The sequence below is a fragment of the Mytilus edulis genome, chromosome 14, assembly GCF_963676685.1.
Source record: "Mytilus edulis chromosome 14, xbMytEdul2.2, whole genome shotgun sequence".
Lineage (NCBI taxonomy): Eukaryota > Metazoa > Mollusca > Bivalvia > Mytilida > Mytilidae > Mytilus > Mytilus edulis.
In genome coordinates this window covers 38,055,950-38,078,383 of record NC_092357.1, presented here as the reverse complement: position 1 = coordinate 38,078,383, position 22,434 = coordinate 38,055,950, and the positions used below count along the sequence as shown (strand labels likewise).

The 22,434-nt window shown below is 32.2% G+C and overlaps 2 protein-coding genes across 3 annotated transcripts in view; one reads left to right on the top strand and one right to left on the bottom strand.

Annotated features, from left to right (window-relative positions):
• LOC139503404 (solute carrier organic anion transporter family member 4A1-like) overlaps positions 1-15,234 on the bottom strand; it is a 60,565-nt gene extending 45,331 nt beyond the window's left edge. For both annotated transcript variants that reach the window (XM_071293185.1, XM_071293184.1), the window contains exons 1-3: positions 15,142-15,234; positions 3,489-3,801; positions 2,903-3,228 (exon numbers count right to left, since the gene is read on the bottom strand). In XM_071293185.1, the coding sequence (XP_071149286.1) occupies positions 2,903-3,228; positions 3,489-3,781 (619 nt within the window). In that variant the 5' untranslated portion in view covers positions 3,782-3,801; positions 15,142-15,234. The remainder of the gene's footprint in view (positions 1-2,902; positions 3,229-3,488; positions 3,802-15,141) is intronic.
• Positions 1-22,434, top strand: part of LOC139503405 (lymphocyte antigen 75-like) — a 50,584-nt gene that overhangs the window by 11,432 nt on the left and 16,718 nt on the right. The gene's annotated exons all lie outside the window — the stretch shown is intronic.

Sequence of the window (22,434 nt, the reverse complement as noted above, 5' to 3'; positions counted from 1 at the left end):
AAGATACTTGTGACAAATACAAATAATAACAACAATAAGAAATAAACTATTTGACTTTTTTGTGTGTACAAACAAAAATAAGTAAGAGTCCCAAGTCTTCGGCCAAATGACGGTTTTATGAAGGAAACTAGTTTTTTTTTCAATTTAGGGAGCTACCATTTGATTTTTATGGGGGGGGGGGGGAGGGGCTAGGATAAAATTTGAAAAAAATAGGCAGGACAGGAGTTTTGAGTTAAAAAAAAAAGGCAGGATGAGACACTTTGCAAAAAAAAAGGCAGGTTGACAATTTAGGTAAAAAAAAGTCAGGACAAACTAATTGAAAAAAAGGCAGGACCGAATAGAATGAAAAATAAAAAGGCAGGACAGAGATTACAACTAAAAAAAAATGCAGGACAAAATTTTTCATCCTAGCCCCCCATAGAAATCAAATGGTAGCTCCCTTATACAAATATTAAAACAATAATGTGTCCATAGTACACGCACTTCCCACTCGCACTATCATGCGTTAGGTTCAGTGGACTAATTCGGCATTAAAATAAGAAAGATCATATCCTAGGGAACATTTGTACTAAGTTTCAAATTGATTGGACTTCAAGTTCATCAAATACTACCTTGACCAAAAGCTTTAACTTGAAGTGGGACAGACGGACGGACCGAAAAATACATATAATGCCCCATTTAGAAGTAGGGGCTAACAAAGACTAATTTTATCCTTGTCTTCATTCTCCAGCTTAATTTTAAATTTCGGATTTATAAAGATTTATTTTTCATTTAAAGAATATAAACAAAACACAAGAACACGGAGAAAACAGCTGCATTATTATCATGAAAAGAAGACCATCATTCAAAAGGCTCTTCAATCATTTAAAATTGATTTAGTTTAAATGAGATAACCATTTCAATTTTAAAATGTTAAAGATATCTTTCATCGAGATATTATTTCATATATATATATAATATATATATGTGACGAGATAACATCTGTTACCCGTATATTTAGGAATGTACATGTACAGCCGAATAAAAATATTTTTATCTACATTCTTACGTAAATAATGACAAGTGTATGAATTGTCAGACTTATCAGGGATTAAATAAAACCAATATTGCATAAAATATGATAAAATGCCAAATTGATTATAACAAGTGAGTGTATAAATATACTGATCGAAGCAGAAGCGAATTTAGAAGGGGCGCAGAGTGCCCATCTCCCCTTTTTGTGGGAATAAATTGGTTAATCATGACTAGTAAGGGAATCACTTAATATGGCTGGAGCGGGCCCCTCTTTGACAGTCCCTTTATGGACATTTCTGGAACCGCCACAGCATGAAATCAGAAATTGTGTTGAATTATGGGAAAATCAATTTTAGGAAAGTGAGGACAGTGAGACAGTGTTACGTTATCTAATATGGCAGACAGAATATTTGAATTTTAAATAGACTAGTTACATCTGTGTTTATACCTTCAGAGTATCTTGATAAAAATTACAATATACTACATTAATGTAGATTTATATATAAGAATAAATGGGTAATGTATCCATGGAACACATATAACACGAGGTGTTACTATAAGAGTGACACCATCCAAATTTGAACTTGATCTGTTTTTAATGATAATAAGCATTGTGTATAAGTTTCATCACGTTTAGATTAGGCAAGCTAAGTAAGAGAAACAATTGTTGGACGAAAGCAAGGACAGACAAAGGTAACACTTAATGTCCCTTCGTCTAGCGGCTGGTGCATAGTATAATAACAGTGGCTATCGTTGACAATGTGGCGACAACTTACACCAAAACCATGATATATACACCTAGAAATACCTGTCCTTTCAAACACATGTATCAATATTTACAGATAAATTTGTAAATATTTTGACTGTAAACAGTGATAAGCACTGAGGAAAACCCAGATCTAGTCTCTGACCAGGGTAAATAAACTCATCATAGATACCAGGACTAAATTTTGTAACAGTATATACGCTAGACGCGCGTTTCGTCTACAAAAGACTCATCAGTAACGCTCGAATCCAAAAAAGTTATAAAAAAAAGTTAAAAAAAAATAAAAAAATAAATAAAAATAAAGTACGAAGTTTAAGAGCATTGACATCTGAGATTCCTAAAAGTGTTGCCAAATACAGCTAAGGTAATCTATGCCTGAGGAAGAGAAAAGCCTTAGTATTTCATAAATTTTAAATTTTGTTAACATATAATTTATAAATAAGGATAACAGGATTAAAACAAGAGCATTTATTTCGCACTAAGGTTAATTCGAATATTATTTTTGCTCGCGATGATTGTGATTACTAGTATTCATAAATCAAGTTTTACTCTAAGATTGTAAAAGTAAAAAGAATTCCAATAGTAATGCAGAATCTGATTATCCTTCTGGCGAACCTGAGAAAACACAGAGTTTGAGCTGGTTTAGATTTGTTCCATTTTATATATAGTGTTTGGGTCCTGGTTTTGTCTTGTTTTCCTTTTTTTGGGTCCTGCATGGTTTTCGTCCGTTTTTTCTCTTTGGCCTTTTGGTTTTTTTTTCTTAGTTTTTAATACGTGTAAAGCTGTTTTTTTCCATTCCATAAAATAAATTTTAAAATGTAACTCGTTTAGAAAAAAAACGAAGATTGATAAAAGCGGTTTCGTGTAAGCCGTGCCATTTTTATACAGTTAAACGTTAAAATTGAGAATGGAAATGGGGAATTATATTTATATATATCTTAATCAATGTAGTTTTATAGAAATGTAAAAACTTTAACCATGCGCATATCATAGCATGAAACGCCTCCGCGCTACATACAAAATATTCACCAGTCAAAATGATTTTTGAAACTTATAATAATTTTACGAAAATGGATATTCAACTATAAAATTCTAATTCTTCATCTTATATTGTATTCTTACCAGTTGATCCGAAATTATATTCTCCCGCCAAAAATTGTGGTAGAGAAAACACAATCGATCCTATTCCCAATGTTAAAATCCCGATTCCAATCAGTTTCGGTTTGTTCCTTTTCCCGCCATAATAACTAATCGCTAGGACAAGAAAAAACGCAAAGAAGTCATTGGAACTTGCTATTAGTCCCGACTTTGAGCTTGGCAACTCGTATCGTTTTTCTAACGTGCTTATAACCGCATTGATGACCCCGTTCACTATAAAACCTTGCACTAAACTAAACACGCATGTCCAGAACACAAACCAACGAATGGAATTAAACACTTGTGCCCATCTGAAAGAAAAATGTACAAAATTAGATTCGTGTGTACAATATTTCTGTCTTTCTCTCTAAAGTCTTTTTTCTTTCCCTGAGCCGGATTACCATTATGCACCATTTATTAAAAGAATTACTTTTAAAATCTAATTTGATATATATAATTTAATTTTGCATGAAACGAGTCTTCTGATTGGATCTCTGTTGTATGGGTAGGTAGTTTTCAAATGCATACACAAATAATTGGGTCATCTTCTTATTTCATATTATTTTGTTACCTTGGTTTATAGTTGAACCATCCGTATCGGAGGTTTTGTTCCTCCCACTCATTGTTTATGTCCGGTTTTAGGTCACTTCCTGTCAGATCTTGGAAAGGTTTTTTCTCGTCACTTTTATAGAAATCTAATGGAGCTTTTTCTTCATTTCCGTTAATATTAAATTTTGATTTTGAATTTTTAACATCGGAATAAGAGTTCCCATTTGTTGATGAATTGTTCTGATTATTGTTGGAACCGTTGGTTTTGCTTTCATGTTTCCATGGTAAAGTATTTTCAATATTTTTGTTATCCATTGCACATACTTTCGAATTTTCTAAAATAAAAAATAAATAAACACATTATAATAATAAAGACAAATACGTTAGAAAAAGAAAGAATGCTAGGTGCACTTTATTTGTTGAAGAATAATTTTTTTATGTTTAGGAATCAACCTATGGATTTACAGAAATGGCTTCGACTGCTAAATTAAAAAGCCTTATATATATAGTATATATTTATCGCTATTTTGTGCATTTTTCTTTTGATCTTTTTTTGTGATAATTTTCATATCATGCTTCTCGCTTGAGATGGAAAAATTATCGCTAGAAACTAAGGAGGCCACGTGGCGTTGCTAACGAAATTGACATGAAAATTGACAATGTCGTCATAGGTAAAATAGCGATAAACAGATTATCATTGGTCATCTCAACTCGATTGCTTTTCTCACTTTCGCTGTACCAGCTCAAGCGAGAAAATCAATCTCGTTGAGATGATCAACGATAATCTATAAATATAGACAATAATAGTGCATTGACTTGACATATCAACGATATAAGGATGAGGCTTAGAAACGGGGAAATGCGAGGCTGTGCCGAGCTGTTTCCCCGTTTCGGGCCGAATCCTTATATCGTTGATATGTCAAGTCAATGCACAATTATTGTCTTTATACTGCAATCTAAAAAAACACATTTGCAATCGTTGGTTAATGCGTTAAGGTTAATTATTTGATTTAAATATTGGGAGAAATCCCCTTTCAAAAAGGCCTCATATCATGCTCGCGGAGAAATATACAGCACAATGAAATGTACATTTACCTGTTGAAACCCACACTCGACGGTGAACGAAATCGTTTGGTATGGACTAAGATATCGACCATAAGCATAAAACATAATTATTTATAGGTTGCAAACAAAAAATATGAACAAAGTTGAATGAAATATTTTTTTTTCAATAATTGTAAAAGAAACAAGGTTCAGTCGTTCCATGCATCGTTGTATGCATTGAAAAAAAGAACAGCTTGAAGATGTCGTATGAATAATTAAATATTATTCTATTTGAATATTCATGAGGAAAAGTGATATCGGGACTGTATATGACATAGAAATATATTATGCAGTCAACGCATTGTGACTGCTCAAATAGAACGAGTGCAGTATAAAGTCCTATATGTAACTTTTGGGTTGATAAAAATATCTGAAAACTGGCTGCTATCGGAGTGGCTACTAGTGAGTGGTTGCTAGCTTGATCGTAGCGTTTGGGAAGGATTAAAAGGTCTAAAAGAGCTTCTTTTCAAATGTGTGCCAGCAGTGGTGGATTTGTAATTTTTTCAAAACTAGTGCCTTTTAAATTTCAAAATTAGTTATTTTTTAGATTTAAAATTAGTGATTTTTATATTCTAAAATTAGTGATTTTATATTTTAGAATTAGTGATTTTTATATTTAAAAATTTTCAAAATGATTGGATCCGAGCATGGTTGTGACAATATATAAATTTTTTCGGAGAGTATTAGTTAATATGTGGTATAGTGCCTATTAAACCAGACAATTTTAAAAGAGATTTGATTTCATTATTTACCAAATTTGATTTATCACGCAAAGCACATTCATATGTAATACAAGTTGGCGGTTAAGCTATCTACAAAAAAAACCCAACAGGCTTAACCAACAATTTGTTTCTCTCGGAAATGCCTGTTTCAAACCTTTTTTTTTTTGTATTTTTGTTAATACTTTTTCTTTATTAAGATATTGATCTGAAATTCTTAGCCATTTTTGTAAATTATATATAAAAAAAGAAGATGTGGTATGATTGCCAATGAGCCAACTATCCACAAAAGACCAAAATGACACAGAAATTAACAACTACAGTATAGGTCACCGTACGGCCTTCAACAATGAGCAAAGCCTCTTGGTTAATAACGACAGTGTTGATGTTTACTGCGACGTCTACCAAAGATATCAAAGATACATTTTATCTTTTTATTACGCATATTGTTTAGTTTACGAAAACAAAATAGTTTAAAGTCTTAGTAATTTTTTTAATTTTTTTTTTACCAAACCGTTGAAAAATATGCCTCTTAAATGGTAACGTTAATTTTTCCCCTTAAATTTACAGTCAATTGAATATTGACAAAATCAGCATGATAAAACGAATTACCAACCTCAGGTGACACCGTGTAAATACATATATTTGTCTTTGATAACATGTAGCTTAGTCATACTGGGTTACCAAGATACCAATTTACTATTAAGGAACGTATCTTATTATTGTTAGATATACTAGTATATGATTTCCTCCTTTCAGTAAATGTAAAGCTTTTTTTAGGCGCAAATGAGAAATATTTTTGAAATTCAAAATCATACAAAATTAATGAATAAATTCACTAGATTTTTTTGAAACATTTTAACAAGAATTAAAAAAATAAACTTTTTGATTTATTATAGCTAAAAGGATCCTGTATTTACAGTTTGATGAAAATGTCCATATATGCTATTTTTTGCCTGATTAAATCAAATATGTAATAAAAAATATACCTTTATGTGCTACTTTTTGAGTTAAATGAGGTCGAAATTTTGTATATTTGCTCAAAATTCGGATTTGTGGCCGTATTTCCCTTTCGAAAGAAAAACATAACTTTTTTGTTTTAAAAGATAAACACAAATTGTTTTTTTGTTAAATAATTTGTAATTTCTGTTTTTTATAAGTATCCTAAAAATTTATGCATTTTTTATTCAGAAATAACTCATATTTATCAAATGGTCATGAATTGAGTAAAAAGCGTAATTTTTTGCTGTATATTTATCAAAATTAAAAAAATTAGATTATTTACAGTTTTATAAAATTTGATCCACATAATCTCCCTGCAAAATGAAACAAAATGTCTTTTTAAAAAATAGGGGTCCATGCACTCGTTTTCAAATTAAATCAATTTGAATGATAAAAATCAGTCGAAAAATGCATCTTTTCCCGATATGTCATAGTTTGACGTCGCGAAACTAACATTTTACGTTAGCAACGTCATTACCTCCCTTGTAACTGTATCGTATGCCCTTAAACGTACATGCACATTCCAATATGCCATCTTATTAATACTTTTAACTTTAATGATGGATTTATTGCTTAATCGGCGACTGGTGTTTAACGCCACTTCAAGCCCAATAATGCTACAATGTACATGTATTTCATGGCAGACAATTTGTATTGGTAGAGGAAGCCGTACTGGCCACAGAAAACCATCGATCTTAGGTAAAAAAAATTGACAGCCCTTGTCAATAAAGGTTGGAGTCGAGATCGCAACCTCAGTGTCGCTAAACAATGGACGCTTACTTGAATAAGCACATTTTCAATCTGATACAAGATAATTTCACCCCTTTTCATCATTTTCCAATGTGAATTAGGCTCTTGATACATGCAAAAATAAAAATCATGCTGTCCCAAGTCAGCAGCCTCTGAGTCAGTCGTTGCTGTATATCTTTTTGTACAGTTTTGTCGTTTGAATCGTTTTACATTCGTCAATATTTTAGGGGCTTTACTAGCCTACAGTATATGTACTTTGCGGTATTGCAATCTAATTAAAAACCGATCTCTCATGCTCCCGTTTTCTAATATTTCGCGTGGGCTCCCACCCACGCGACATATCAGAAAACGGGAGCATGAGAGATCGGTTTTTAATTAGATTGGCGGTATTGGTTTTACTAATTTTTAAAGGTCGTACCAATAGACGTAAAATTCGTCGTCATTTGGTCAATGTCACCTGCATGAATAACAGCGTTAGATTATGGACATATGCATGGTGACTATGTTAGGTTCTTGACGAGTATGAAAAACAACGATGTGCCTTGACACATGCATGAATAAAAACTTAAGGCTCTTGCATCTTGCATGAAGAACACTGTTATGCGCTGGACTCTGTTGATATATAAAAAAGAATAAGATGTGGTATGATTGCCAATGAGACAACTGTCCACAAGAGACCAAAATGACACAGACATTAACAACTAAAGGTCACCGTACGGCCTTCAACAATGAGCAAAGCCCATACCGCATAGTCAGCTATAAAAGGCCCCGATAAGACAATGTAAAACAATTCGAACGAGAAAACTATAGAACGGTCTTATTTATGTAAAAAAAGAAATGAACGAAAAACAAATATGTAACACATAAACAAAAGACAACCACTGAATTACAGGCTCCTGACTCGGGACAGGCACATACATAAATAATGTTGAAGGGTTAAACATGTTAGCGGGATTCCAACCCTCCCCCTTACCTGGGACAGTGGTATAACAGTACAACATAAGAACGAACTATAAAAATCAGTTGAAAAGGATTCAGGAGCCTGTAATTCTTTGGTTGTCGTTTGTTCATGTGTTACATATTTGTTTTTCGTTCATTTTTTTACATAAATAAGGCCGTTAGTTTTCTCGTTTGAATTGTTTTACATTGTCTTATCGGGGCCTACTAGAGGTTTCTCGATTTGCTACGTATCTGGTACGGTTGGTACGTAAAGCAACCGTTAGTGCTGTTTTGGAGGTATCATTTTAAGCATGAAATAATTTTATTCATCATGATAAAATCAAAAGAATTGAAATGCGTATCACCAAAAAACTAGCTTAACGATTTATTTGATAACGATTTCAGCGTTTCAAGAACTCTTTGTTTATGATTATTTATGGGATGACTTAGCTATACACCAGTGCATGAATCAAACAGACCTTTTAACGAACTGGGTTAACACGGCCTTTACAGATTCTAAATATAGATTTGCGTTTCTGTTTGTTAGTGGTAATGTCAGAAAAGTAAAGATTAGTTTCTTACAGAGTGAGACTTTGGAATCACTAAAATAATAACTATAGACTTCTTTCTAAAACACATGATACTGGTGATGGTTATATTTGTTAACGTGTAAAATTTGCGTAGTTTTCGTATTATAATTAGTTCTTGCATGATTTTGAAATTAGTTTTTATTATTCAAGTAATCTATTTCGATCAATGCAGCAGAATTTTTTTTTTGATAGAATATTGGAGCTGAGATTTCATATTAAGTGATAAAATGAAATTCTCCGATATATGCTTTTCTAGAAAGTAAAATTGAAAAAAAATATTCAATCAATCAGTATTCACTATACGGTTGCAAAAGATGAACAATCATTTCTTAAATCATTGAATGTAATTTACTAGAACAATTTTCATATGATTATACTAAAATATAATTGTACTGACACTTGTGTCCAATGAATATTTTATTAGAACCATAGAAAATGGAAATTAGGAATATGTCAAACAGACAACAACTCGACCAAGATAGCAGCCGAAGGTCACCAATGGGTCGTCAATGCAATGAGAAAATCCCGCACCCGGGGTGGACCTCAGCTGGCCCCCCGAACAAAAATATGTACTAGTTCAGTGAAAATGGATGTCATACTTTATATACTCCAAAACATATAAATGAACTAAAATTAAAAAAAAAACATATGTAAGACTAAAAAAGGCTTCTGTCAGTGGCGGATGCAGGAATTTTCGAAAGGGGGGGTGCTAGCCCAGGGCAAAGGGGGGGTGCAGGGGGGTGCAAACATATGTCCCGATTCAAATGCATTGATCGGCCAAAATAAAGGGGGGGTGCGGACCCCCGGAACCCCCCCTCTGGATCCGCCACTGTCTGTCTTGGGACTGATCACTATATCTATTATTTGATCCTTTATTCGTACTTTTAACGGTAGTAAAATTTCGTGAAACGTGAGATTGACGATGTTTGCCAAATTTCAGAAAAATATAAGAATTGTATTATAGATAATGAATTTGAACAACTAAAATAAACCTACAATACTAAATTTTATCATAGAATGTAAAGAATTCCTCCTGGTTATTTATTACGAACAAGTAAGTTGATCTCCGATTTTATATACTATCATGATTATCACATAGATTAAAATCTATTGAAGATGAGAACCATTTTACAATAAGTTGTCCTTTATATAGCGAACAGAGAACATCATTATTGGATATAGAAAACAGTTTGTGTACTAATTTTAAAGAATTACCCAATGAAAAAAACATATGTCTGGCTGTTCACAAATGAGCATTTACCAACTTTGTAAGTGCCTAGAAAATGATAATATTCAGTCTGTTGATACGAGATCCAGGTGGAAACAAAATATATATAGGATATTTCATTATTATGGAATATTTTGTAATAGTTAAATGAAACACGGCATGTGTGAGACACTGATCCTGTCCATAACATGATAGGAATATGTTAAGTTCTTGTTTTTATTTTTTGCCAATCATATTGTGCATATAGTTGGTGTGGAATAATGCACATCATAGGTTCTAGATTTCATTCTAGCATTTCTCATCTATTAATCTCATAAACTTTATTATTATCTTTATTCATATGTCCATGAACTTATTTATATTTTTATTCTTAACATTTGAAGATGATTCGTGAAGTAGGAGATTTTTTGTATTTACCTTTAATATTATATATTTTCAAGGAGGTCAATTTTGTATTTCAAAATAGCGCTTTTTTGTTATCTTTTCTAAAAGTCTACCCCAAAAATGCTAACTTTTTAAATTTTAAACTATTATATATCAGTTTAACAGGCAAACATAAGATACAGTATGAATGCACTTTTTGTTAAGCTTCTTTTTGCCGATGCAATTTCAGGGGAAATAAATCTTTATTTACAACCTCTCGTTGCAACGGTTACTTGCAACGGTTTGTTGAAAGTATAATCGAGTACACGCAATATTTTTTGATATGAATAGGTAACATATCTACATGAAAGTTATACCAAGTTGTAGCTAAAAATCATCTAAATACGTTTACTAATGATTTATGAAACATACATTGACATTAAGGGCATATATGAATTAATTTCAAAAGTTCAATGACGGCTCTCAGTTCGTACTACGGTTGGTACCGTAGCAAATCGGGAAACCTCTATTATAGCTGACTATGCGGTATGGGCTTTGCTCATTGTTGAAGGCCGTACGGTGACCTATAGTTGTTAATATCTGTGTCATTTAGGTCTTTTGTGGATAGTTGTCTCATTGGCAATCATACTACATCTTCTTTTTTATATTAAATCATCAGATGGACAAAAATACAAGTGGACGTGGCCGGGTTCTTATACATCCCGACACAAAAAGACACAATGAACAGATCTGAGAGTACTCGCAGTTATCTGACAGCTAGTTTAAAGCCACTAACAACTAATAAAAAAATCATGCATCTAAGACTAAACTATGAATCCGTACACAACTAACATCCAATAGATTTAGTGTAAAGACGTCATAAACAGCCAGAGAAAACATGACCTTGTGCAATGCCAAGTTACAGGTATCGACAGATTGTAGATCCATGAATATGTATATGTATATAACATACTAGTAATATTCAGTTAGATTTTAATTTACTGATAACAAAATCAATATTTATACCAATAAAAACAATATTCAATGATCTTATTACAGTGTTGAATAGGTAACCTTTTAGAATAAGTTTATTTAAAGGAGTTTTATTAAAAAAGTTTACATGGATCATTTCTATATTTCCGGGCACGGTTAACAACATTTCCGTATAAATGAGGTTGTGCTATCCTGTTTGAAATAAGTTTTCTACAGGTACAACCAAACTTCAAAACCAAATCTTTATATCTATGGAAAACTTAGTAAAGGTTTTAAGTAATTTATGGTAACGATATCCCTGGTTTAATAATTTACCAGTAATACATAGATTGCGTTCGTTAAAATCAAAAACGTCACGGCAGTCACGGGCATAGCGAAAGAGCTGTGAAATATAAACACCGTAAGATGGTGCCAAAGGAACATCACCATCTAAAATTGAAAATTGAAAATAGGGAACGAAAAATGAGTTCTTTTACCGGTAAAAAGAAGCCGGGATTGTGAATACGACGCATGTAGCTTACTTTATCGTTCTACATTCAAAAGCAGGTTTTCTCAAAGAAACTCTCCCATCTGTTCGCCGAAAAGTATTGTAATACTTTATCTACATGTATGTTATAAATACTAAAGTCTATCTCAAAGACTAAAGGGCCAGGTTTTTGAGAGAGATATCTTTAGAAAAACTTCAGAATTATCCCAGGTCTATCTATGGCATACAAAGGACTACCTCGAAGGTGACCTAAATTAATATTACCAAAAATGCTCTTATTTCCGTCAAAATTTAATGCTACATTATACAGTCATTCGTCTCAACTCGGTCGATTCCGTACCATAGAAGGAGAGTAGCGGATTCTACCGAGGATTGCCGAATGATTATACAAATTGAAATAAAAGAAAATAAGTATAACAAAAACATTAAAAAATGGTTATGATTTATGAACATGTTTTTGTATACTAGTATATATATATATATATCAACATAATTCGTCCAACATGATCCCAACAATGTTATATCTGTAAATTTGCTATCGGATTTTTTTTATTTTCCCTCGCCGGGATTCGAACTCATGCTACTTAGATATAGAGGCACTAAATCGCCTTGTACTATGCTCGACACGCTAAAACACTAGACTACCTAGGCTCTACAAAATACTTTCCGTGGCCGGGTGTTACCTTCCTCGACAGTTTTAATCTAGCATCGTAACACAGTACCATATATAGAATCATATTCAAAACAGTGTGGTCCTGGCCATTGATTGACGACCTAAATTATCCCATTGACTGGGACAGATTAGGTGAACGTTTGTCTGTAACGACCATTGCTCACTTCTTGCTTATTATAGAATTTAAACTGTGGGGTCACCAAAGGTTCTTAACGCCTTTAATAATAAAATAATTCGAAAAATTATTCAGGAATAACCTTTATGTTTAGATTTATATTATTGATATAAATCAACACATCGTATTATTCCGGATTCGTTTTTCTAATTTTTTTATTTAGGTGTTGAGAACCTTTGATGACCCCACAGATTCAGTGTCTTTAACAAGTACATAGTGAGCAGTGATTGTTACCGACACACGTTCACCTAATCTGTCCCTTTCAATGGGATAATTTAGGTCGTCAATCAATGGCCAGGACCACACTGTTTTGAATATGATTCTATATATATATATATAAATTACATTGATACATCAAACGACACAAAGACTGAATTGTGTGGGGAAACATGTTAAAAGACAACAACAACTTCTGTGTACACATTTCTTTTATCAATATGAAGTCCAGCCTGGTCATTTTGGACTGTTATATAATCATTGCACACCATCCGTTTTAACTTTGGTACAATCAACCAGTAATATTACGTGTTAAATTTGGTACAATTGGCCAGTTAACTATAAACTTCTTAGATTAGTTTACCCCGATAAAACAGGTTTTTCAGGACCAATATATCCAAAATGGCACCAAAAAATTCAACAATCTTCCCGTAGTGTATACGTACTTTCTTTTAAAGTTTTAAAGAACTTTCAATTTTTGAAAACTATAATAAAATAGTCAGGAAAGGCACGTATCTGGATTAGAAAACTAAGAACATTGAAATAAAGACAGGTATCTTCTTTTTCTCAATTCTCTTTCCCAGCTTTGTTTATTTATACGACATATGACATTGATCCATATTATTCTTCAAAAAACAGAACATCGGGTGTATTTGATAAAGTCCGTGTAACATTTATCAATTCAAAATTTTAAAAAGTTTTGAAATTTTAGAAATTTTGGAATTTCGATCAAAATTTTAAAATATAAAAATTTCAACTTTCAAAAATGTTTTTATTTTTTTAGTTTTCCCAAGGACATATAAAATTAATTAATATGAATTGAATTCATCAATCAAAAGATAAAAAAAAAATGCTGTCCTGAACAGAGTAGAACGAAAAGATCTAACACTCATTTCAATAATGAAAATTCTGAAATTTAAGTCTTTTATGAACGTGTTCATTTAGTCCTTATTGTGTGATAACTAAGATTGTAACCCCAAAATTTTGGAGACAAGAAACTAAAGAAACTCAAATTTCTGATTTAAATTGAGTAAATCTGATTTGTAATAAATAACTTAATTGCTATAAAGAATTCCTTAATTATTTTACTTCTAAAATTTCTTACTCAAGGATAAAGTAGAAAATTATTGAGAACATTTGACAAGAAATTCCCTTGGTGAATATAGAATACACCTGAGTTACACCTGAGATGTTTGCAGGTGAGAAAGTGTCCTTTGTTGATAGGATGTTGATTTAGTGGATTTTCCAATTCAGGATCAGAGACCATATGTTTCAATTAAAAAAAAGGGGTCAGAGTTCAAGATTAAAGTTCCCACTGTAATAAAGTCTAGTGAAAATTCCTTACATGGCAGTGACAAATAGATTATAGTCAATTGTGTAAAGATGTTAATATCAGTGACAATACACCTACTTCATGTAATTGCAGTAATTCCGAATATATTTATGGACCCATTTCCCATGTTATAACAGGAGATCTTAACATCGTTCAAGACCGAGAGTTAAAATCATTCCTCAGTAAATGACCTAAATATCGTCCCCCGTCAATTATTAATTGGAATGAGTGTCGTAATATCATCCACGACTCACTCCATACTTACTGTATGAAATGGATAAAACGGGAAAAAGCTGACAAAAAATCTTTGGACTCTTTTTTTAATTCAGTAATGAAGATAGTTGATATACGTATTCAACATTTTAAAGAACATTTTACTATTAACAATAACCACAATAAACCTATTTCTCGTATCAAACATAAACTAAAAGAACTAGCCAAGGTATTTGTTTTTGTCCCGGCCGATAAAGCTGCTAATAATATTATTATTGTTTGACGTAAATTTTACATTGAGGTTCTGAAAAAGGAAATCACCAATTCACCAACATTCCAACTGACTCCATTTTCAGAAAACGAAATCTGTAACAAACATAAACTTTTAGCCATTGAAAGTATCAACTCAAATTCAATGTTGATTCAACGTTGGCAGTTCAACGTTGAAAATTTTAACCACATATCAACGTTGATTCAACAACGTGATTTAAATGTTGATATAATTGACGTTGATATAATTGACGTTGATACAACGTTGATTTTACGTTGATCAATGCTACAACCAAATTTCAACATATTTTCAACGTTGGTTCAACGTTGTGTGCCTGCTGGAATGCAAGTACAAAGAGTACAGAGAAATTAAAAAATAATATACAATATACAATGTACGAACAATGAGATTACTCATAGTCCTTTAGATTCTGAAAAGACGAATTGTTTCGTCAAAATTTTTATAGATCTTATGTAGTCCATTTATATTTTCTGATTTGTTATGCTTTTCCAGGCATTTGGATATTTGGAATAGTTTTATCCCGAAAATAGGCCCTTGATGCCCTTAGCCCTTTGTAAAATTGAATTATTTTGCTTGACACGATTGGGTAATGTCCTACCTTGACTAGTTTAAATCCAGAAATGACTAGAATTCTGTAAAATATTGACTTAAGATAGACATGAATGCTATCTGTTCCAATACTTTAATTTTGTGTACGTTTATGTCAAGGCCACAAATACACTTCGGCAGAAGGATACCTTTATTTGTATTGAGATATGGAGGTCTAATATTAAATAATTATCTGTAAATTGAGGACCAAATAAGATATTATTGAACAGATGCGGGGTAAATGTGATAGTGAACTTAGTAGAGGGCAAACAAATGAGATATGAAACAGGTGATGATTTTTTTATCTCACTGTACAAAAATACTGACATAAAAACAAACCGTCTGTAGATCAGAGTTTAAAATTTTCTCTATCAAGGATCACATTGCGAAAATAGATTTATCTAGGGAACGACCATCTAACTGCAAAAAGGTTGTTTTGTTTTCCTGAAATAATATTCTGATCCTCAATTTGATAGAAAAAAAAATTATTCTGGTCAGGCAGATGACAAACAAAAAATATTCTAAAACCAGATTTTCCCCATACCTTGTAGTGTTAAGTTTTTGAAAACAAAAGTAATTTGATTGATATAGTAGAAAAACTAATTAGAAATGTTCGAACTTTGAGTCAGAGTCAGAAAAATAACCATACCCACCCTTTTGAGGTTAAATGGTCGCTCCCTTATCAAAGCAGTGTTTTGTGGATAGAAATGCACAGCAGACAAGAGTAAGACAATAAAACAGTTGTCTTTTATTTTTGTTTAGATGTACATGTAACAGTCTACTATACATGTAGTTTTAAATCATGATGGTTCATCATGCAACTCTATGGAGAGAAAAACAAAACATACGATGGGGATGTTGAACATGTACAGAGTCTAGTGGGTCTAATACATACGAAGGATTAATGTTTTTAAAGTCAAACGTCAATCGAAACTACTCGGCTATTTTCGGTACGCCTACATTTATAATTATGGGCGTAGCGAGATTAGCCGAGTAGTTACGATTGAGTCCAGATCGAGTTAGAAAGATGTTAAGTCCTTCGAAAGGAGGGTAGTATACCTTACCTAACAATGACTTTATGTTTCAGCTAGCAAGCAAGCTAACTAAAGATATTACCTTTAGCTACAAACTCAATGAAATCGGCTGTAAAATAAATTAACACTTGAGTTTCATAAAATATGGTCCACTCATTTACACAATTTAATCCACCTATTTTTCAGTTGGTGTGCAGATATCTATCTATATTTGAACTTCTGTTGTCCATATCAATGCATACATCTCACTACAGTTATAACATTACCCCTTAGAATGTCTCAACTTCCTTCATTTTGTGAACAAAAATAAAGGAGCATGAAAATGCAGGAAAGTGTTTACGTTTCTAAAATCAAAAATGCATTTAAACATTGTTTGTCTATGGCCGTGTTCACATTGACCTAAACTCGGTGTTGTGTAAGTGTAACTCACACGTAAACTAAACCAAATAGACCACTTTCGAGTTCATCCGTCACCGGAAAAAACTCGTCAATTATACGCGCCTTTATGACGTCATTTACCAGATAGAGGGGGTCGCCTGTATCCCTGCACTATTTACGTTCATCAAGCGTCTTGGTGATCGTCATTGTGCAGGATAAACTAGAAATAATGGTTGTTCTGTAGGTACTTAATGACAATTCCCTAATGACATCAATGCTGATTGTCAATTTTGAGAATTCAATTTGTCGTATAATTCGTACAATATAGAATTATAGTTTTCCAACCACTCGCTCAACATTGGAATGGAAGTGACGACGCCCCTAAACGCACAAATGACGTTCACTAAAACCAGAGTTTTTGACGGAAATGCATCGAACTCGAAAGTTGTCTATTACGTTCCCATTGATAAAATTCAATGTTTACATGTAGTGTAAAACATGTTTTATCTACATGCAGTCGATACTCGATGTAGGCCTTGTGTATATTAAGTGTACACAAAACTAGGCATTTAAAACATTAGTTTCACCGTGTATATTTAAGGAAGAAACAAGTTTTGAATAAAATTGATATTTATAACAATTATTAATAAAGTTCTTTACAGAAATAAACTTGATATACATGTATATATTTTTTTAAACTTAACGTAGCTTTATTAAGCCCTTATCGAGACACAAAAAGCAGCATCATTGCCGAACACATAATTCATTTGAAAATTAAGGTATTTCTGAATCGACTTGACTTGCACAGAAATGTTTGCCACTGGTCTTTACTCAAACAACGATTCACTCATAAATGCATTACATAAAAAGTGTGAGGTAAATGTATTGTTTGTCTAGTACATGTATCTCGGATCTGTTAAATTATCCTTAAAACTAAAAAAAAAAACATTACCCCTCCCTTTGCCAAATACTCCTTAGAGAAGAAATACTATTTGAAACAAACAGAAAAGATAGGAATATAGTGATCCCTAATATATCATTCCTTCTTCTCCTTCAATCTCTGTACCGATGTAATGCATTGTCTTTATGAGAATACAAATACATGTATAACGTGACGGTACCCAAATTGCACCTATTTTGACAGTTTTTTCATCTACGTTTTTTTATGATGAAGACAAAAATGTCCATTCTGTGTTTATTTTGTAGCCCTATCCTTCTTTATTATAAAGGTACACCAATTTGATTTTTATTCCATATGGAATCATAGAAAAAATTGGTCTAAACTGACCTCCAAACCATCAATGATTCTGAAATTAGGAGTACCCAAATTGCTTCCATGCTTAAATTCACATAGTCAAAAGTCTAATAACAGAGCTATTTTGTTTAATTTCTTTAAATATTTTGAACAATTGGATATTAGTCCATGCTTACTCTTCATTATTTTTTAAATGGATACTTGTAACATATTGTATTTGCTCATTTTAAAAAGATGACGTTTTGATGACGTCGCATGGCGACGTTTCAGTACATTTTGCTTTTTCAGTAAATACTTCATCTGTTGATAGATACTGTGAACGTTTTGTGCATATCTAAATAGTTTTACCGATGTTGAAAGATGTGCTTAGTATCAAATCATAAAAAAAAACAAATTGTTTAGTCTCTAGAAAATTTTGTAAGATTTTCGCTTCTAGTTTTGCTAAATAGGTGCAATATGGGTACTCGGTGCAATTTGGGTACCGTTACGTTATATTCTTCGCCTGTAAGCACGCTGCTGCAGCCTACGTTTTCTAATGCTTAATCGAGACATCTTTATTATTTTTAAATTACTGCAAATCATCAAAATGGCTTTCATAAAGAAGCAACCACTTAACTTAAAAAAAAGGGGGGGGGGGGTATTTTGTTTATTTATCTGAGCCAGAAATGTTTCTGCGCAAATGTTTTATTCCGGTTTTTTTTCGATGCTGGTAATTAATTTTTTTTTTCAACATTTAACACTATAATGTATGGGGAAACTCTTGATTTAGAATATTTTTGTATCATCTGTAGGACCTTTTTTTTTTTTAATCCAATTGGGGTTCGGAATATTTCCATCGATATGTCCAGTACATTAAACTAATTGTAAACAATTAAGTTTACTGTACATGGCGTTTGGTGTGAACACGGCCTATGTCATGTCATGCTTTAAACTGTTCTATTGAAAATAAGGGGTAAATATACAATAATCTTCAAAATATATATTTTTATTCCTATATTATTTAATTTTGGATGTAATGCTTCTTTTGGTTGGCTGACGTTGTTATGTTTATCAGCTCATATACATAATTTTGTCATGTGACCCTGACGTCATCAACGTTTTTTTTATGGTTTACTACGGTATAAAATGGAATTTAGAATTAAATTCTGGGAAATGAATGCAATATTTTTTTCTGTCTATTCGAAATAACATAAAAATATGTGGTGCACACTTTAAAATAACACGCTACGCCAGTTATTCGGTGAGGACCACATGTTTGATGTTATTTCTTCGTAGACAGAAAACATATTCCTTAAAAAAAGTGGAGAAGTGGTGTATTCTTGCCAATGAGAAAACTTGCCATCAGTGAAAGTTAAAATCAAGCAACCGTACTGCCTTCAACAATACGAAAAACCCCATACGGAATAGTCGACTATGCCAATGTTAAATATTTTGAGAAAGAAAAAAAATTTGAAATACAAAAAATAAATGTTTGTACCATAAAACACCCATGCCCTTCACAAAGATAAACGGTCGGTGACTTAAGTCAATTATTTTCATTGGATGTTGTTTTCAAATAGACTCATCATAGATACCAGGATTGAAAATTTTGATTTACACTAGACTGCGTTTCGTCTACAAAAGACTCATCAGTGAAGCTCGAATAAAAAAATGTTAAAAAGCCAAATAAAGTACAAAGTTGAATAGCATTGAGGACCTAAAATTCCTAAAAGTTTTGCCAAATACAGCTACGGTAATCTATTTCCGAGGTAGAAAAGCCTTAGTATTTCAAAAATGCAACAGTTAATTTATAATTAATGTATTTTTTAATGTATTTCATTGCTTACTTTCGATATGTTGAAAAGCTGATTTTCTCAAAACGCACAACCTAGCCATCAATAAATACTTCCTTGCCACTTTTTAATCACAATTTATTTTTAGTTTCGCGTGCCGATAGCAATAGATACAACATTAAATATGGAAAGGTACATGTAATCATTTCAGTTTTACATACTAAAATGTAGATTGTAGACGTATATGTATACGATATCCAGAAATAGAAAGTGCACGGTTTTTTTTCATGTCTATTTTCACCGATTTGTACTCTTCGTTTCCTTGATTTTATAATTTGGAATGTTCAATATGTTACTTTTAATACATATGACAATTGTTTAAGAAATAATATGTTGAATTTAAAATAATATAATCTAGTTTGGAAAGGGTATGTGTCAAAGGGACAACAACACGACCAACATTTGTTTACATTTACTTAATAGGTATATAAATCTCACAACTTGGCAGCGACCCCCCTTTTTCCAGGACAGTTGACAGTATTAACTATGCTTCATCTGTCAATTTGTCAGAATTTGCTGCATCCAATATTAAAAAAGAAGATGTGGTATGATTGCCAATGACACAACACTCCACAAAGACCGTTTGACACAGACATTAACAACTATAGGTCACCGTTCGGCCTTCGACAAGAGTAAAACCTATACAACATAGTCAGCTATGAAAGACTCCGAGATGACAAATATAAAACGATTCAACCACAAAAACTACCGGTCTGATTTATGTACAAAACAATGAACGAAAAATATATAATTATGATATATAGCACAAAACGACAACCACTGAATTACAGGCTCATAAATTTGGACAGGAACATCTAGATGTGGCGGTTAAATATTAAAAAAGAAGATGTGGTATGATTGCCAATGAGACAACTCTCCACAAAGACCACTTGACACAGGAATTAATAATCACTATAGGATACCATACGGCCTTCAACAATGAGTAAAAACCATACCACATAGTCAGCTATAAAAGGCCCTGAAATGAAAAATGTGAAACAATTCAATCATGAAAACTAACGACCTCAAATATGTACAAGACAATGAACAAAAAAAGAAATATGATATATAGCAAAAAAAACAACCACTGATTTTCCAGGCTCCTGACTTGAGACAGGCACATACAGATATGGCGAGATGAGACTAGTTTTCTGATACGATGTCTTAGACTATATGTTACTGTTACGACTTGTATACACTTTAAAAGATGCAAAAATTCCACGAGGGCAATCTTAACTCGAATTTGAACAGAAGCTAATTATAAAAAATAAATGAAATATGACGAAATTTAAAAACAAAGAAGCACCCAAAACTATTTTCTGTCAAAACAATAAATAAAATGCATATTTGATCTAAATGCTGTGGCTTATAATCATGCATTGAAGCTTAAGGTGGTATGGGTGTCTTCCTCCATCTTGGATTGTAGAAAACAGAGAACCAAATGTCCAGATTTTCTATCAAGTTAGCAAAATTTGATGCAGAAATGCAGATATTTAATGTGAATTTTCATTTAAAAGAATCAATTTATAAGAATATAACTTATAAATATTAATATTTTTGCAAATGTTGATTATTTTTGGTTGTTTTTATAAAAATTTAAATTAGCATTTTAAGGGGAGGTTACTCTAAAACAGTGTATTTTCTGAAGGTTTATACATGGAATTTTCCTATTTTGTATTTCAGCTGGAAAAAACGTATGGTGACCCTATCTTTTCTTTTGATATTCTCAAAGCATTGTATGAAAGCTATCTTTTCCTTAAGTATTTAACAATTCTATCATTTTGTTTCGTTTCTAATTACAAAATGGTGTTTTTACCGGAATAATCTATACAAAATGTGTCATTTTGTCACGTCCTGTAGCTTGAGAAAATGCGCGGAGACCTATCATTTTTATTATATTTTTCAACATATATTTTATAATCTACGATTTGGAAAAGTATGAGCAAATTCTATCATTTTTATTTTAGACTCCCATACCACCTTTAGATATGTATGCAGTAATTTAAATTTGGGATATAGAGTTACATTGTAGCATTGTCGTGACTTGACTCATGATGAAGCTGTCTCAATTTTGAATAAAAAAAAAAATATTTTAATTGTTGTCAATTGGAACATATGACTGCTTTTCAGAACTAACTATTCCATTCGGCACACCTCGGAAGATTTGACGTAAGGTGGCGGAATAAGACGAATTCTTCCGACTGCTAACTGTCCATATAGTACATGTATCTTCAAAACTTTTGTTAGGCTTGTTAGGGTTCATATTTATTAGAATGTAAAGGTGTCGGACTAATGTAGTGTCGGACCAATGGGAGATCGGACTGATCAGTAGTAATGTCGTTAATTCAGAATTCCCATCCAATTTCCAATTGCACGTTTATCAAATATGAAAAATTTCTTCTGAACAATTTCGTATTTATTGATTTAATGGTCTTTTGAAACTGGATAATGGGTGACAATTAAAAATTAAACAAGCTATGATTAAATTTGCATTGTGTTGGTTTAACCTTAACTTATTGGGAAATTATTACATTAAATGTAAATAAACATGTAATTAGAATGCTACAAAGCAATGAGAAAACCCATTTAGATTTTGTGATATGCAACAAATATTTCAATACGCAAGTTCCGTAATAACTTTCTCATTCTGGTGTTTTGAAAAAGAGCAGTTCACAGCGTTGAAGTTCATAATGGAATTAAAATAACATTTTGAAATCTTGGTACAATGTACACGTAACCTCTTGTGACATATTCATATTTACAATATTTTATAAAGCTTTGGATTGAATCGTAGTTACGTAAGT